Source organism: Micropterus salmoides, unplaced genomic scaffold, assembly GCF_014851395.1.
Source record: "Micropterus salmoides isolate LMB-PRFRI ecotype aquatic unplaced genomic scaffold, ASM1485139v1 Ms_hic_scaffold_1, whole genome shotgun sequence".
Classification (NCBI taxonomy): Eukaryota; Metazoa; Chordata; class Actinopteri; order Centrarchiformes; family Centrarchidae; genus Micropterus; species Micropterus salmoides.
In genome coordinates, this window is record NW_024040040.1 from 61,258,115 (window position 1) to 61,270,702 (window position 12,588).

Below are 12,588 nucleotides of genomic sequence, written 5' to 3' on the forward strand. Positions count from 1 at the left end.
TTTGCAGACTGTACAGACAGTCACATACTGTAATGTTAGTTTAAGTCCTTTTCTCGCTCTGATGCGGCCATTAAGGTAAACAGAAAACAGAAAATGGTTGAAAATTAGATGGATGCATGGTGGAACATTGGACAGCAGCGGTGGAGAAATTACTTTTAATATTGGAGCGATGAAGAAACATTTATAGAAATCAATTTTAAGTAACTACCACTAACAGAGACGCGTTCCTTATGCTGATAATCTTAATATACCATCCTTGTGTGGGGATGGCTCTTGACAAATCTCTCTAGGATCCTTTCGCGTCACGTGCACTGCACTTGCTGCAGTGAAGCCTTTTCCCATTTGCAGAGCAATGAAATTGGCTTTGTATTTTCATTGTCTTCTGATGTATTTGACAACCTGAATAGCTGACCTGCTAACGCTGCCAGATGAAAACTCAATGCATCACCAAAGTCAGCAGGACTCCTACTCTGGGCAGCGTGAATATCTGCACTAAAATCGAATGGAAATCCACCTAATATTTGTTGAGATGTTTTAGTTTGGACCATACTGGTGGATTAATAGAGTGATGTCATTAGCATGGCTGTAAAGAACAGACTATTTTCAGAATCAGCTTTATTTGCCAGGTATGTGTACACATACGAGGAATTTGACTCAGAATTGTACATTGCTCACGCTGTGCTTACTTATACAATAATACATTACCACAATAATAAAATCAAACAGGCTACAGTATAGAGAACACAAATATACACACTATAAACAAAAAAAGACAGATTGAGACAATAGTGCAAAGGATGCAGGAATAAATAAGTATTATGTGCAGGTGTTATTTACTTGAGGTAGGTGTATTGGTATACAGTATATACAATATGACAATATGAACAGTATGAACAACTCTGAAATAGAGAATGATGAATAAATAATAAGTGGTAACCAGTAAACAAGTGGCTGATTAGAGGCAGAGTTACTGGGTTATTGCACAAGAATTGTTCCTGACACTGTGAGTCAGAAATCAGCTGTTCATCAGAGTGATGGCTTGTGGGAAGAAACTGTTCCTGAGTCTGTTGGTTTTGGCGTACAGTGCTCTGTAGTGCCTACCAGAGGGGAGGAGCTGGAACAGGTTGTGTCTGGGGTGAGATGGATCTGCAGTGATGTTTCCTGCCCATTTCTTGACTCTGGAAATGTATAAGTCCTGAATGGAGGGCAGGTTGGCACCGATGATCTTTTCTGCAGTCCTGACTGTCCGTTGTAGTCTGCTCCTGTCCTTTTTGGTGGCAGATCCAAACTAGACAGTGATGGACGTGCAGAGGACAGACTGGATGATGGATGTGTAGAAGTGGATCAGCAGCTCCTTAGACAGGTTGAGCTTCCTGAGCTGATGCAGGAAGTCCATCCTCTGCTGGACCTTCTTGATGATGGTGTTTGTGTTGGGCTCCCGCCTCAGGTCCTGGGATATAGTGGATCCCAGAAACCTGAAGGTTTCCACAGCAGATACAGGGCTGTTGAGTATGATGATGGAGCAGAGCTCCTCCTGAAGTCCACGATCATCTCCACAGTTTTGAGCGTGTTAAGCTCCAGGTTGTTCTGGCCGCACCAGAGAGCCAGCTGATCAACCCCCCGTCTGTAGGCCGACTCGTCACCGTCCCGGATGAGGCCGATGACCATTGTGTTGTCACCAAACTTCAAGAGTTTGACAGATGGGTCTCTTGAGGTGCAGTCGTTGGTGTAGAGGGAGAAGAGCAGGGGGGAGAGCACATACCCCTGGGGGGCGCCAGTACTGGATGTGATGTTCCCCAGCCTCACCTGCTGACTCCTGTCAGTCAGGAATTTTGTGATCCACTGACAGGTGGGGGCTGGCACAGTGAGCTGGGTGACTTTGGTGCTGAGGATGTCTGGGAACACCGAGCTGAAGTCCACAAACAGGATCGTTGCATAAGTCCCTGGAGAGTCGAGTAGTTGCAGGACGTAAGGGTGACTGTTTGAAGATGGTGTTTAAGCGGGGGAGAGGTGTGACTGTGGGCTTCTCAAACCTACAAACCATTCAGCTCATCAGCCAGTCGTTGAGTACCAGCAGTGTTGGGGGATGGTCTCTTTAGTTAGTTTAAAATGTTGGCAGGCCTCTCCACACTGACGCAGGGTCGTTGGCTGCAAAGCTGTTATTTAGCTTTTCAGCATAGCACCTCTTTGCAGCTTTGACCTCTTTAGTCATTATGTCCTGGCCTGGTAGTACAGGACTGTTCCCACTTCTGAAGGCTGCCTGAGTTTCGCTGTGAACCAAGGTTTTTGGTTGTTGTATGTGAGGAAGGTTTTAGTCGGCACACATGTCCTACAAAAACTGATGTAGGATGTCACAGTGTCGGTTAGTTCGTCCAGGTCAGTGGCTGCAGCCTCAAAAACACTCCAGTCAGTGCAGTCAATGCAGGCCTGTAACTCCAGCTTTGACTCATTGGTCCATCTTTTCAGGTTTAGCAGATTTATGTCGCTGCCTGTAAGTCAGGATAAGAGGAACCAGACAGTGATCAGAGAGTCTTAAGGCTGCACAGAGCGATATGTGTCCTTTAATGTAGTGTAGCAGTGGTCCAGAGTGTTAGTGTCCCTGGTAGGACACTTAATATTTTGTTTCAGGTTTGGACACGACAGAAGAAGAAAATAGGATGTGGTTCTACTTTCTAGCCAAAAGCAACAACACAACAAGTTAAAGCAGCTGACCTTCACACGTGTCGTGGCAAAAGAGTTTATGCCTGTTTTCATTGGCTACACTTGGCCTTTATCTCAAAGACTGACCAGACACTGTGGTTTTACAATTCCACATAGTTGGGGTAAAAAAGGTAAAAAGAGGAGAAGAAGAAAACCACAGGCTGATGTAAACAATGCAAGTTCCCAAACATTTGTATAAAGAGGTCTACTAATGATTTATAAGATGAGTAATCTAGTCACCGTGTTTATCAGGCCTTAAAGATGCTCACAAAATATAAAGCAGAGATGCAGTTAAGCCGTGCAGTGAAAACTAACCCAGAAATGTGAGAAAAGCAGGGGATTCATTTTGCTGTGAAGTTCGTGAGGTTCTTCAGTTCCTCAGTTTTCTGGTGTTTGAGGATGTTTTCTTCTTGTGTGATCCGACTGAGCCACATGAAGGCTGCAGCTTGTGCAGACCCTGAAGATGACACAAACCAACACACTGTGCTGAGCGCTCACAGGGCCACAGGCCGCGAGGGTGGCCTGGGATTCATTTAGCAAAGAACCAATAAAAACACAAAGTCTTCAGAGACGTCTCTGCCGTGCTCCTTTGGTTCAGGAGGTCTTTTTATTTTTTTGCCCTTGTTTTTGTCTAATTGCACACAGAAGTCTGGTGGAAGGTCAGAACACATCGAAGTGAAGCTCAGGTGATTTCAGAGAGGAACCAAGATTCTGATCCCAAGTTGTAATTCCTGATTCCTTATTGTGTTTTTACCGTTGCATGGTTCTTCTCAGGTTGAGGTGGAGACAAAAGAGTAATCAGTCAAGAGGGAAAAGATCAATGACGTCACAGTGTAGCACAAAGTCACAATCACATCACAAAGTCTGTTTAGTGGTTGTTCATGAGTTTCAATCAGATCACGCGATCTTCCTCAGGAGATGGAGTTTACCCCGCTCTCATGGAAGTGTAGATGTTCAAAATGAGCAGTGGAGCAGCTTCAGTTTTCTAACCACCAATTCTCACTGTCTCGTCTCTGTCTGTCCAGACGGCCACCGACAGCTCGTCCAACTCGTCCCAGAAGAGAGAGCCAACAATGCACACACTGGCCCCGCCCAACTTCTGCGAGACCCGTCGACACCACTGCATCCTGGGACATTTCTACGAACAGCACCGGCCCTCGGATCACTACTTTCTGGAGCAGGTGAGTAGAGTCACGTACACACAAACACCTATAAACGCATGAAACAAAACCGACAGTATAAACTCACAGAATCATATGCCTAAGAAGACAAATAGGAGGAAACTGAATTAACAAGGAGGCATTACAAATTCCAGTTGTATTTGCCTCCAAAACCTTCACAAAACTTTTAAATGCTCTAACTGGGATCAGCCTGTCTAGCTAGAAAACTGTCTGCAAGTGGGTCCAGGTTACAGGGGCTGAGAACAGAAACACCTGTTTGCTCATTTCAGAGATTTCAGTGAACCGCAGTTTTTAAAATTACTAAAAGAACTCTCTAAATTTGCTTCATTGCAGATAGTGATGAGCTGGTGAAGTTTCACTTCATTCCTCCATTTTAGAGAAGATAAGAGCAAATAAAACCATGTGTTTTGTTTATCAATGCACATTAGAGTAAGGAATAAATCGACGTCAAGATCAGCATTGATATCCTCACAAAAAGTTTAGATTTTGACACCTTTATTTGTTGGTTTTATTTAATGTCTTCTGTAGTTAAGTGTGCAAAATAGGATGGGAGAATTTTAAGTAGGTGTGATTCAGGTTAAAATAACTCTCACTTTAGTTCTAAAAGGTTTGGATTACTTGGTGAGAACTGTAGAGGAAAAAATATGTTTTTAACCTGAGCCTTGAAACAAGTTGCTGTCAGTCTGTAATGAGATGATCGCTTATTTAAATCAAAAAGTGACGAATCCCAGCGTGATTTGGTTACAACTATATTCCAATCCAATCCACTTTATTTATACAGCACATATTAAAAAACAACAAGTTTATTAAAGTGCTGCGCAAACAACAAAATAAACAAAAACACATAAAACCTAGACAATACACAACCAGAACACTATACTACTACACTAAAAACAAAGACCACACAGCTCCAATGCTGGATTAAAAGCCAAGGAATAAAAGATTGTTTTATATATATATATATATATAAAAGAGATTTAGTAGACATAGTACTTATCAGATAAGACGCACAGATCTCTCAACCAGGTAGCCTGTATGACCCATAATGCCTCTGGTTTTTGGTTAGGTTCATTTGACTTAAAGGCACCCTGTGGAGTTTTCTTTTGCAAACGCTGATTTGTATTTATATCCATGTTTACTTGTCACAGTCTTTTTCTTCCGTTACCACCCGTAGCATGTAGATCAGTGGAGTGGTGTGAAACCACTGGCGGGTCTGTGCATCAAACCACCTCACATGTTGATAAATAAAACAGGGATCCCCTGAGAGAAAAGCAGCTGTGTATAGCTACGACAAGTCAAAACGAACTCCATAAGGAACCTTTTCATTTACAAAAAGCTAAGGGACTGGTGTAGAAATGGGCATGTTTATCCCTAACATTATTTTAAATGCTGCACATCTAGATGTGGGTTTGTAGAGATTTATTTGCAGCACATACCCCGATTTTAACCAACTAACCAAGGCAGAAGGCCGCCCACCCTGAGTCCAGATTCAGCTCAAGATTTCTACTTCTTTTCTAACTTCTTTAAAAGGGAGATTTTCCTTTGCCTACTCATTGTGGGAATAATCAGTCTTTCTAAATAATATTACAATGATTACAATGAGATAACTTCTGTTATCACTTTGCTCTATATAAATAACATTTAATTGAATAACCTTCGGACAGGTAAACATGGAACTGCTGCTGCCAGCTGTGCTCCTCGTTTTGTGCTGACCTCATGCTGGAGAACTAACTTTTGAAACACTCCTCTGTGTCTCTACAGGCGGTGCACATGTTCCCTCGTCACGTCAGCTTCCAGGTGGAGGAGGAAGAGATCGTACGCATCAACCCCCGCGAGCGTACCTGGTTCACCGGCTACGAGGACTACCGCCACGCCAACTCCACGCGTGACAAACTCTCCCAGCCCGACAACCTAGACGCCTATGTTCACTTCGCCAAGAGCGAGCCGCCCAAACATGACTACACCTACCCGTACCCGCTGAGCTGCGACATGCAGCGAGGCTGCGATGGCAAACCCGGCTGCCTGGAGCTGGGCAGCGGCCACAGAGCCGTGGTGACGGTGCAGCCGCTAGCTCTACAGCCCAAAGGCAAGAGGCGAAAGGAGGACGGTGAGCGCTCGCGCTGTGTTTACTGTCAGGACATGTTCAACCATGAGGACAATTGGCGGGGCCGCTGCCAGGAAGCACCTGACCCCATTCAGACCTGCATCAGGCGGGTCAGCTTCATGTGGTGCGCAGACAGCCTGCTGTATCACTGCATGTCGGACCCGGAGGGAGATTACTCGGACCCGTGCTCCTGTGACACAAGCGACGAGCGCTTCTGCCTGCGCTGGGCGGCGCTGGTGGGTCTGTCGCTGTTGGCGCCCTGCATGTGCTGCTACGCCCCCCTCAGGGCGTGCTACCATTGCGGCGTAGCCTGCCACTGCTGCGGTGGGAAACACAAAGCTGTGGGCTGAGTCGTCACAGGCCTCGCCCTCCTCACAGAGACAGCAAGGACTCATGGGAGCAGGCGGGAAACAGAGGCTGCTGTGATTTTTACATTGTTGTTGTTCTCGTCTCTGATTTCCAGAAAGAGCAAAAGAAGAACTTTGTCTCAACAGATGGAAAAAAAGTTTCCTGATGTTTTCTGTTTGTCTTTTATGACATTGGGGATCAAAAGGCTTCCAATTCTCACAAAGACGTAAAAAAATTATTATATATATATATATATATATATATATATATATATATAAAGGTACTTTATATTTTTACACTCATGTGTTTTAAAGGCTTGAATATATGATAAGCGTTGTGTGAGGTCAGTATGAATGTTTGTAGAGGGAACTGTAGTTCACTGACACAGTGCAAAACATTTTCACCCTAACAAAACATTTTAGGGTGCTCATAATAATCATTTCAAAAAACAAATCAAGTGTCGGGAGATAATTTCACCTTAAGGGGTTAGTTTAATATAAAAAAAAAAAAAGGTATTCACAAAGAAATTTAGATAATTGATGGAGATCAATCATGACAGCAGTATTGATCTTCTCATTAAATCCTCAGTAACAAAGCATTTGTTCTAACTTAAACTTCTACACACAGTCACTCCTGCTGTTAAGATGAATGTTTTTCACTGTGTCGGCAGCTGTGGTTCCCTGATGTTCAACTGAGGCACTTAACTGGTCTGAAAGCTGCTCTGCTTACCTCCCAGCAAACTGAACAGATACACTAGTTTGGCTGACCAATAAGATGGCAGTTCCCAGTCCTCAATAGTCCAGAAACACACATCTGACAATTTGCCAGAAGGTAACATTTGCAAAACTGTACCTCAGCCTGTTATTTGAATAATCAAGTCTAAAGTTTTATGCAGATGAGTCATCCGTGTGTATTTACTAACTTGCTACTACTACTACTATCTTGCATTCTGGTCATACTGGTCTGTCTTTTATGGTTTGTGGTTTGGAGGTTTGTTTGATGATAACAACAAAAAACCCCAGTAAGAGCAAAGCTTTGACAGAACACTGCTTTAGATGTGTGTGTGTGTGTGTGTGTGTGTGTGTGTGTGTGTGTGTGTGTGTGTGTGTGTGTGCGTGTGTGTGCGTGCAAGGATGTATCTGAGACTGTCTGTCAAAGGGCTGGGTATAAAAACGTATCCGTAATGTAAAATAATTGAATAATGTACTTAACTCAAAGACACTTTGCTCGGGTTTCTTTACTTATTGCAGTTTTGAAGTCTTCGGTTGGCCTGTTTATTATTTGCAAAATACAGCTGGCCTTTAAAAACATACTCCCTTAAAATAATTGAAAATGTCTGAAAAAGAAAGGTAATAAACAGTAATTCTTGTTTATGCCCAGCTTGAGCCTGGATGGAACAAGTCGAGGGCTCATCCCTTTGTTCCGGGGTCATATGTTCCGGGTCCTATGTTCCCGGGGTGCTATATTCCTGGGGTCCTGTGTTCCCGGTGGGCCTATGTTCCCTAGGTGCTATGTTCCCTGGGTCCTATGTTTCCTGCGTGCTATTAAAAGGGCTATAAGTAAGGGCTAATTAGTTCAAATTGCAAAAGAACTTAAGAGATATGGACATGTTAAGCCATCAGTGTCTAAATTTGCCTGCTAATTTGAGGGTGTGGGTTTCAAGAAGTATCACATCAGTAAGCTGTATAAGCTGTAAGTGGGTGATTTCAGAATGTTGACCCATGTTGACATTTAACATTTGAGCTATGGGGAAGAAACATTGCTGGTCTCCTCATTGTGTCATATCAAGAGCATATTGAGCTGGGGAAGAAAGAGCCCTGGGAGCATAGAATCCACAACAACTTTATGAAATGAGCACAAAGTCTGAAAATTCTGATAAAGTTTGACAAAACTGAGGAAAATGAAAATGAAATTTTTGAAACAGGAAAGCGAAACAGTAGGTAGAGGAGACTGAACGGCTGTTTGATTTTCAGGATAAGGTCTTTCATAGTTAAACTTTCACCTCAACATGTTTAGACATTACTCTGTCAATAGAAACAATATGTAAAGACCTTGTATCTTTTATAGACTTTTATACCTCATAATCCTGAGATTCCTGTCTCGTAATTCTGAGATAAGGATCTTGTAGTTATTAGATCTAAAACAATTGTTCTGATGTTGGTTGTTTTGTTAGTCTGGTCAGTTAGGAATGTGCACACAGAGTTTTAAATGGCCAGTATGGTTCTTCAAAATGTGTTTGATCATTTCAAAACAACACTATTTATGTCACTGTTCATGAGAGCAACTGAGTGCAACACTATGAATCTCTGTGAGGGCTGGCTTTTCACGGCGCTTTTCAGTGTAGCTGTTAAGAACAACTATTAACACTTCCGATTCGTTCCGACTAGTTCTGATGGACCCTTGACTCGACTCTTGGCCAAGTGGTAATGGCTGTTTTCCATTGTTGATAAAAAATTTATCAGCCTGATCTTGATGAGACACAATTCGTAAGATCAGCCATCACAACATACTTCAGAACTAAGGGAGGAGTCAGAACTTCGCTTGCTAGCTGTTGTTTTATTGGATTGGTTCTAACCAACCCATTCTCACTCCCCGACTCGTCATTTATGGACGCGTGGTCAAGACCTATCTGTGTCAGTTTATAACGCACTGGGGGTCCCTATAGCGTCATAGTTCAACCCAGTGGTGGGAAGCCCTGTAGCGTCAGTTTTTGACGGTAAAGGGAGGTATATGATATTTAACAGAACAGACTGAGTAAGGAGGTGGTCAGGGTGGATGGAGGGCCAGAACCCCGACTTTGAACCAGGGGAGCAGGGTTCATGTGCCGTATGAAACAAAAAGTCAACATAAAATATTTTTATATAAGTTAAGTGACGTTCTTTTGTTGACTAAACCTAACCAAATAGTTTTTGCGCTTAAACCTAACCAAATTGCAATGTTTCACAACTTTAATATGATGTATGTAATAATGTGCCGTTTCAAAATGACGATGTTTCGAAACACTAGCGTTTTATTTTGAAAGTGTAACAGGACGTTGCATTTGCATTGTTGCTAAGCATTGCTAACGTGACCCCGGTGCCCTAAACGTCTGAAAATGACGCTAAAGGGGTATCCAGGGCATTAAAAAGCGACACCAAAGGGCCTTGACCAAGCTTCAGTATATGACTAGTTGGGAGTGAGAATGTGTTACTCTAACTTAACTTTCTGCCAGCTGCTGCAATGATAACAATGTTCATTTCATCTTTAGAATAACAAGATCATTCTTTCTTTTTTAGAAATAATTTACAGAGTATGTTTCATGGGAAAGAAATTTATCCACCTTAAATAATTTTAAACCTCCAATTTAAGATTTTGTGCTCATTTCATAGAAACGTGCACATGTGAATTTTTAAGAGGCCTGAACACTGAGTGGTGTTGAATCTCCCAAAGCTATAACTAGTGAATAAGCTGCAGCAGTTCTGCACACGGACAGACCTCATCAGTCTTCACCCCTATATAGAAGAGAAAACTTCAACAAGTGAGAAGCTAAATTATTTATTGTCCTTGTCGTTTTCGGTGCTGTAGTGATTTCTTTTGAGGTGTGTGTTTGGACCTAACACTATGTTTTCCTGCTATTACAAGTTTTGACAACTTGAAATTCTTTGGTCGGTCTTCTGTGATGAAGCAGCTCCCCAAATTATGTTGATTAAATTAGATTTACTTCCTTTAAGGCAGCCTTTGGTTTCAGTTCAGTTTTATGAAAATCAGCTAACATAAACTTGAAACTTGCTTTGGATCATTTATCGCTATTTTAGCTAGGCAAGCTTTATTTATTAAATTTTATGTTTGTGTTTTTTTAATTTTGTGATCATGCTTTAAAACTCCCATTGGTGGTACATCCAAGAATAATTGATAATGAATGAATGTTGTCAGGAATTCAAATTAAGAAGAAAAACGTGGAAACCTGCGGCTTTTCACATAAAAAAAGTTTCTCTTTTTCATCCAACTTTTAAACCTCACGTCAAAGTTTAAGCCGAGTTTGAGTGCTTTCAATAAACACAATACAGTTTTAGATTTGTGGGACATCTTTTAGTTTCCACTCATTACTATATATTCAAGGAAGGTTAAATCATTGGCAACTGGACACTAGTTGAAGATACTCGAAGATGTTTCGCCTCTCATCCGAGAGGGTTCTTCAGTTCTGACTGACTGGCAGGGAGTCCCAGCTATTTTATCTCTGTGGGGCCATTGTCCAGGTGGTGGATACTGCTTCATTCGTTAGTGCTCCTGGCATTTGTAACGACAGTCGTTATGGTCGTTGCAGACCCCCTAGGCCAGGGGTCTGCAACCTTTCCCATCTAAAGAGTCACTTTTGGCCAGAAGAGAAAAAAAACCTGGTTGAAGCTTTTTATATTTTATTACTTTAGGCTATTTATGATTATTTGGCTACTTAACATAACTTTGCAATTTAAATGAAATGTTTTGGTGCATTTATTAAAGTAACGCAGATCAAATGGCCGCGGTTGGCATTGATTTTAACCTTCCTGGATAACTATGACCTGGGTGACTGAGAACCTTCACAGACATCTTTTCTATATAATGTCAAAATCAATAAGAAAACTCTTCCTTGAGTTTTGTAATCATTCACAGTTAACATAAAATCTACATTAATACTTGTCAGCGCCACGTTATTGTGGTAATGCAGTTTAGGTGCAGATTCATTGGTAAAATATGCACTATAATACCTCATATTGGTAAATCACTGACAAAATGAATGTAGACTTGATGTTGACTGTGATGGATTGCACAACTCGTGCAACTATCAAGAGTCTGCTGAATGATATAGCAGTCGCAGCGTATCTCTGGGGAAGACGACGGTCATCATCAGGTAAAAATTTTAATTTGAACAAATTGCGTCAAATACATACGTTTTGTCACATCCTTCGGCATCTGGTACCAATGCACATGGGATCCTGTAGCGTCATAGTTAACCACTAAAAGTAGACCTGACTTTCACCCAGTTTCCTGTGTGAAACAAAAAGGCCACGTTACTTAACTTACGTAACATAAGTTACGTAGTTATTTCAACCCAAACCATGATCTTTTCCTAAACCTAACCCACTAGTTTTGTTTCCGAAACCTAACCAAGGTGAGGGGGTTTCACAACGTTAATTACTTGCCCTGTCACAATGTCACTAGTTTTATTTTTGAAAGTCTAACCGGATGTTGCATATTTATTTTTGCTAACTTGAACACAGAGCCATACATGTGCAAAAATGACGCTAAAGGGTACCCAAGGGGTTAAGAAGCGACACCAAGGGGTCTTGCCCAATTGTCAATATGTGATGACTTGGGAATGAGAACGGGTTACAACATTATACAGTACCGGTCAAAAGTTTGGATGCACTCTCTCAAGTGAATGGGAAGGTATGTCCAAACCTTTGACTGGTACTGTATCTGCTAAACATCAGCATGTTTGCATGCTCACATTAGCATTTAGCGCAAAGCAGCATTGTACCTATAGTAAGTACAGCCGCACAGAGCTACTATCATGATGTTTAGTCTTGTTATATAATTCAGAAATGAAACGAGCGGCTGTCTGGAATGGTTGACAATATATATTCACTTTTCTAAAACACAGATCATGTTTGTTAGTTAGCTGTTATGTAACGTATACGTGATTTGCAGTAAATAGGCAAAAACATTGGTATGCCTTTGGTCCTTTAAACGCACGCGACTTCAGAATAAGCCCTCATCACAACTCTGTCAGCTAAGTGGGATTATCTCTCTGAAGCAAGTTTCAAGTCTATTTTATTTTCATATAAAGTCATTTTTTCACAGGTTTGAAATCAATTAAAATTGTTTGGAAGATGTGATGGCAGTGATGTAAAACATACAGACAATTTGTATTAAACGGTCTAAAACATGCAAAACCATACGTAGCACATTTGATTTTAAAAAAGATACTTTTTTTTTTTTAGGCTCAGTCAAGCAACAATCAGGAGTGAAGGCCTCTGTTTAGAAAGCAGTCGTCCTGTCTGTCTGTCTGTCTGTCTGTCTGTCTGTCTCCTCTCTCTGCTCTGTTTCCTGTCAATCAAGCTTCATGATAGTGCTGCCATTCGTTGTAGAAAAGATTTCCCACGTTTATCTTTCTATCTGCGGCGAGGAAAGTGAACCAAAATCAGTTTGTCTGTTGGACGCAGCGTCTTCAGCTATTAAAAGGAAAGTGCCTGAAGCCTTCTCTTCATTTATGTCCTGATGTATATTTCAGAAAAT

At 41.7% G+C, this 12,588-nt stretch overlaps 1 protein-coding gene across 1 annotated transcript in view; it reads left to right on the top strand.

Annotated features, from left to right (window-relative positions):
• Nucleotides 1–7,550, top strand: part of spred2a (sprouty related EVH1 domain containing 2a) — a 39,732-nt gene extending 32,182 nt beyond the window's left edge. The window contains exons 5-6 of the mRNA XM_038734692.1: nucleotides 3,726–3,881; nucleotides 5,643–7,550. Of these exons, the coding sequence (XP_038590620.1) occupies nucleotides 3,726–3,881; nucleotides 5,643–6,335 (849 nt within the window). The 3' untranslated portion in view covers nucleotides 6,336–7,550. The remainder of the gene's footprint in view (nucleotides 1–3,725; nucleotides 3,882–5,642) is intronic.
• Nucleotides 7,551–12,588: the final 5,038 nt, after the last annotated feature.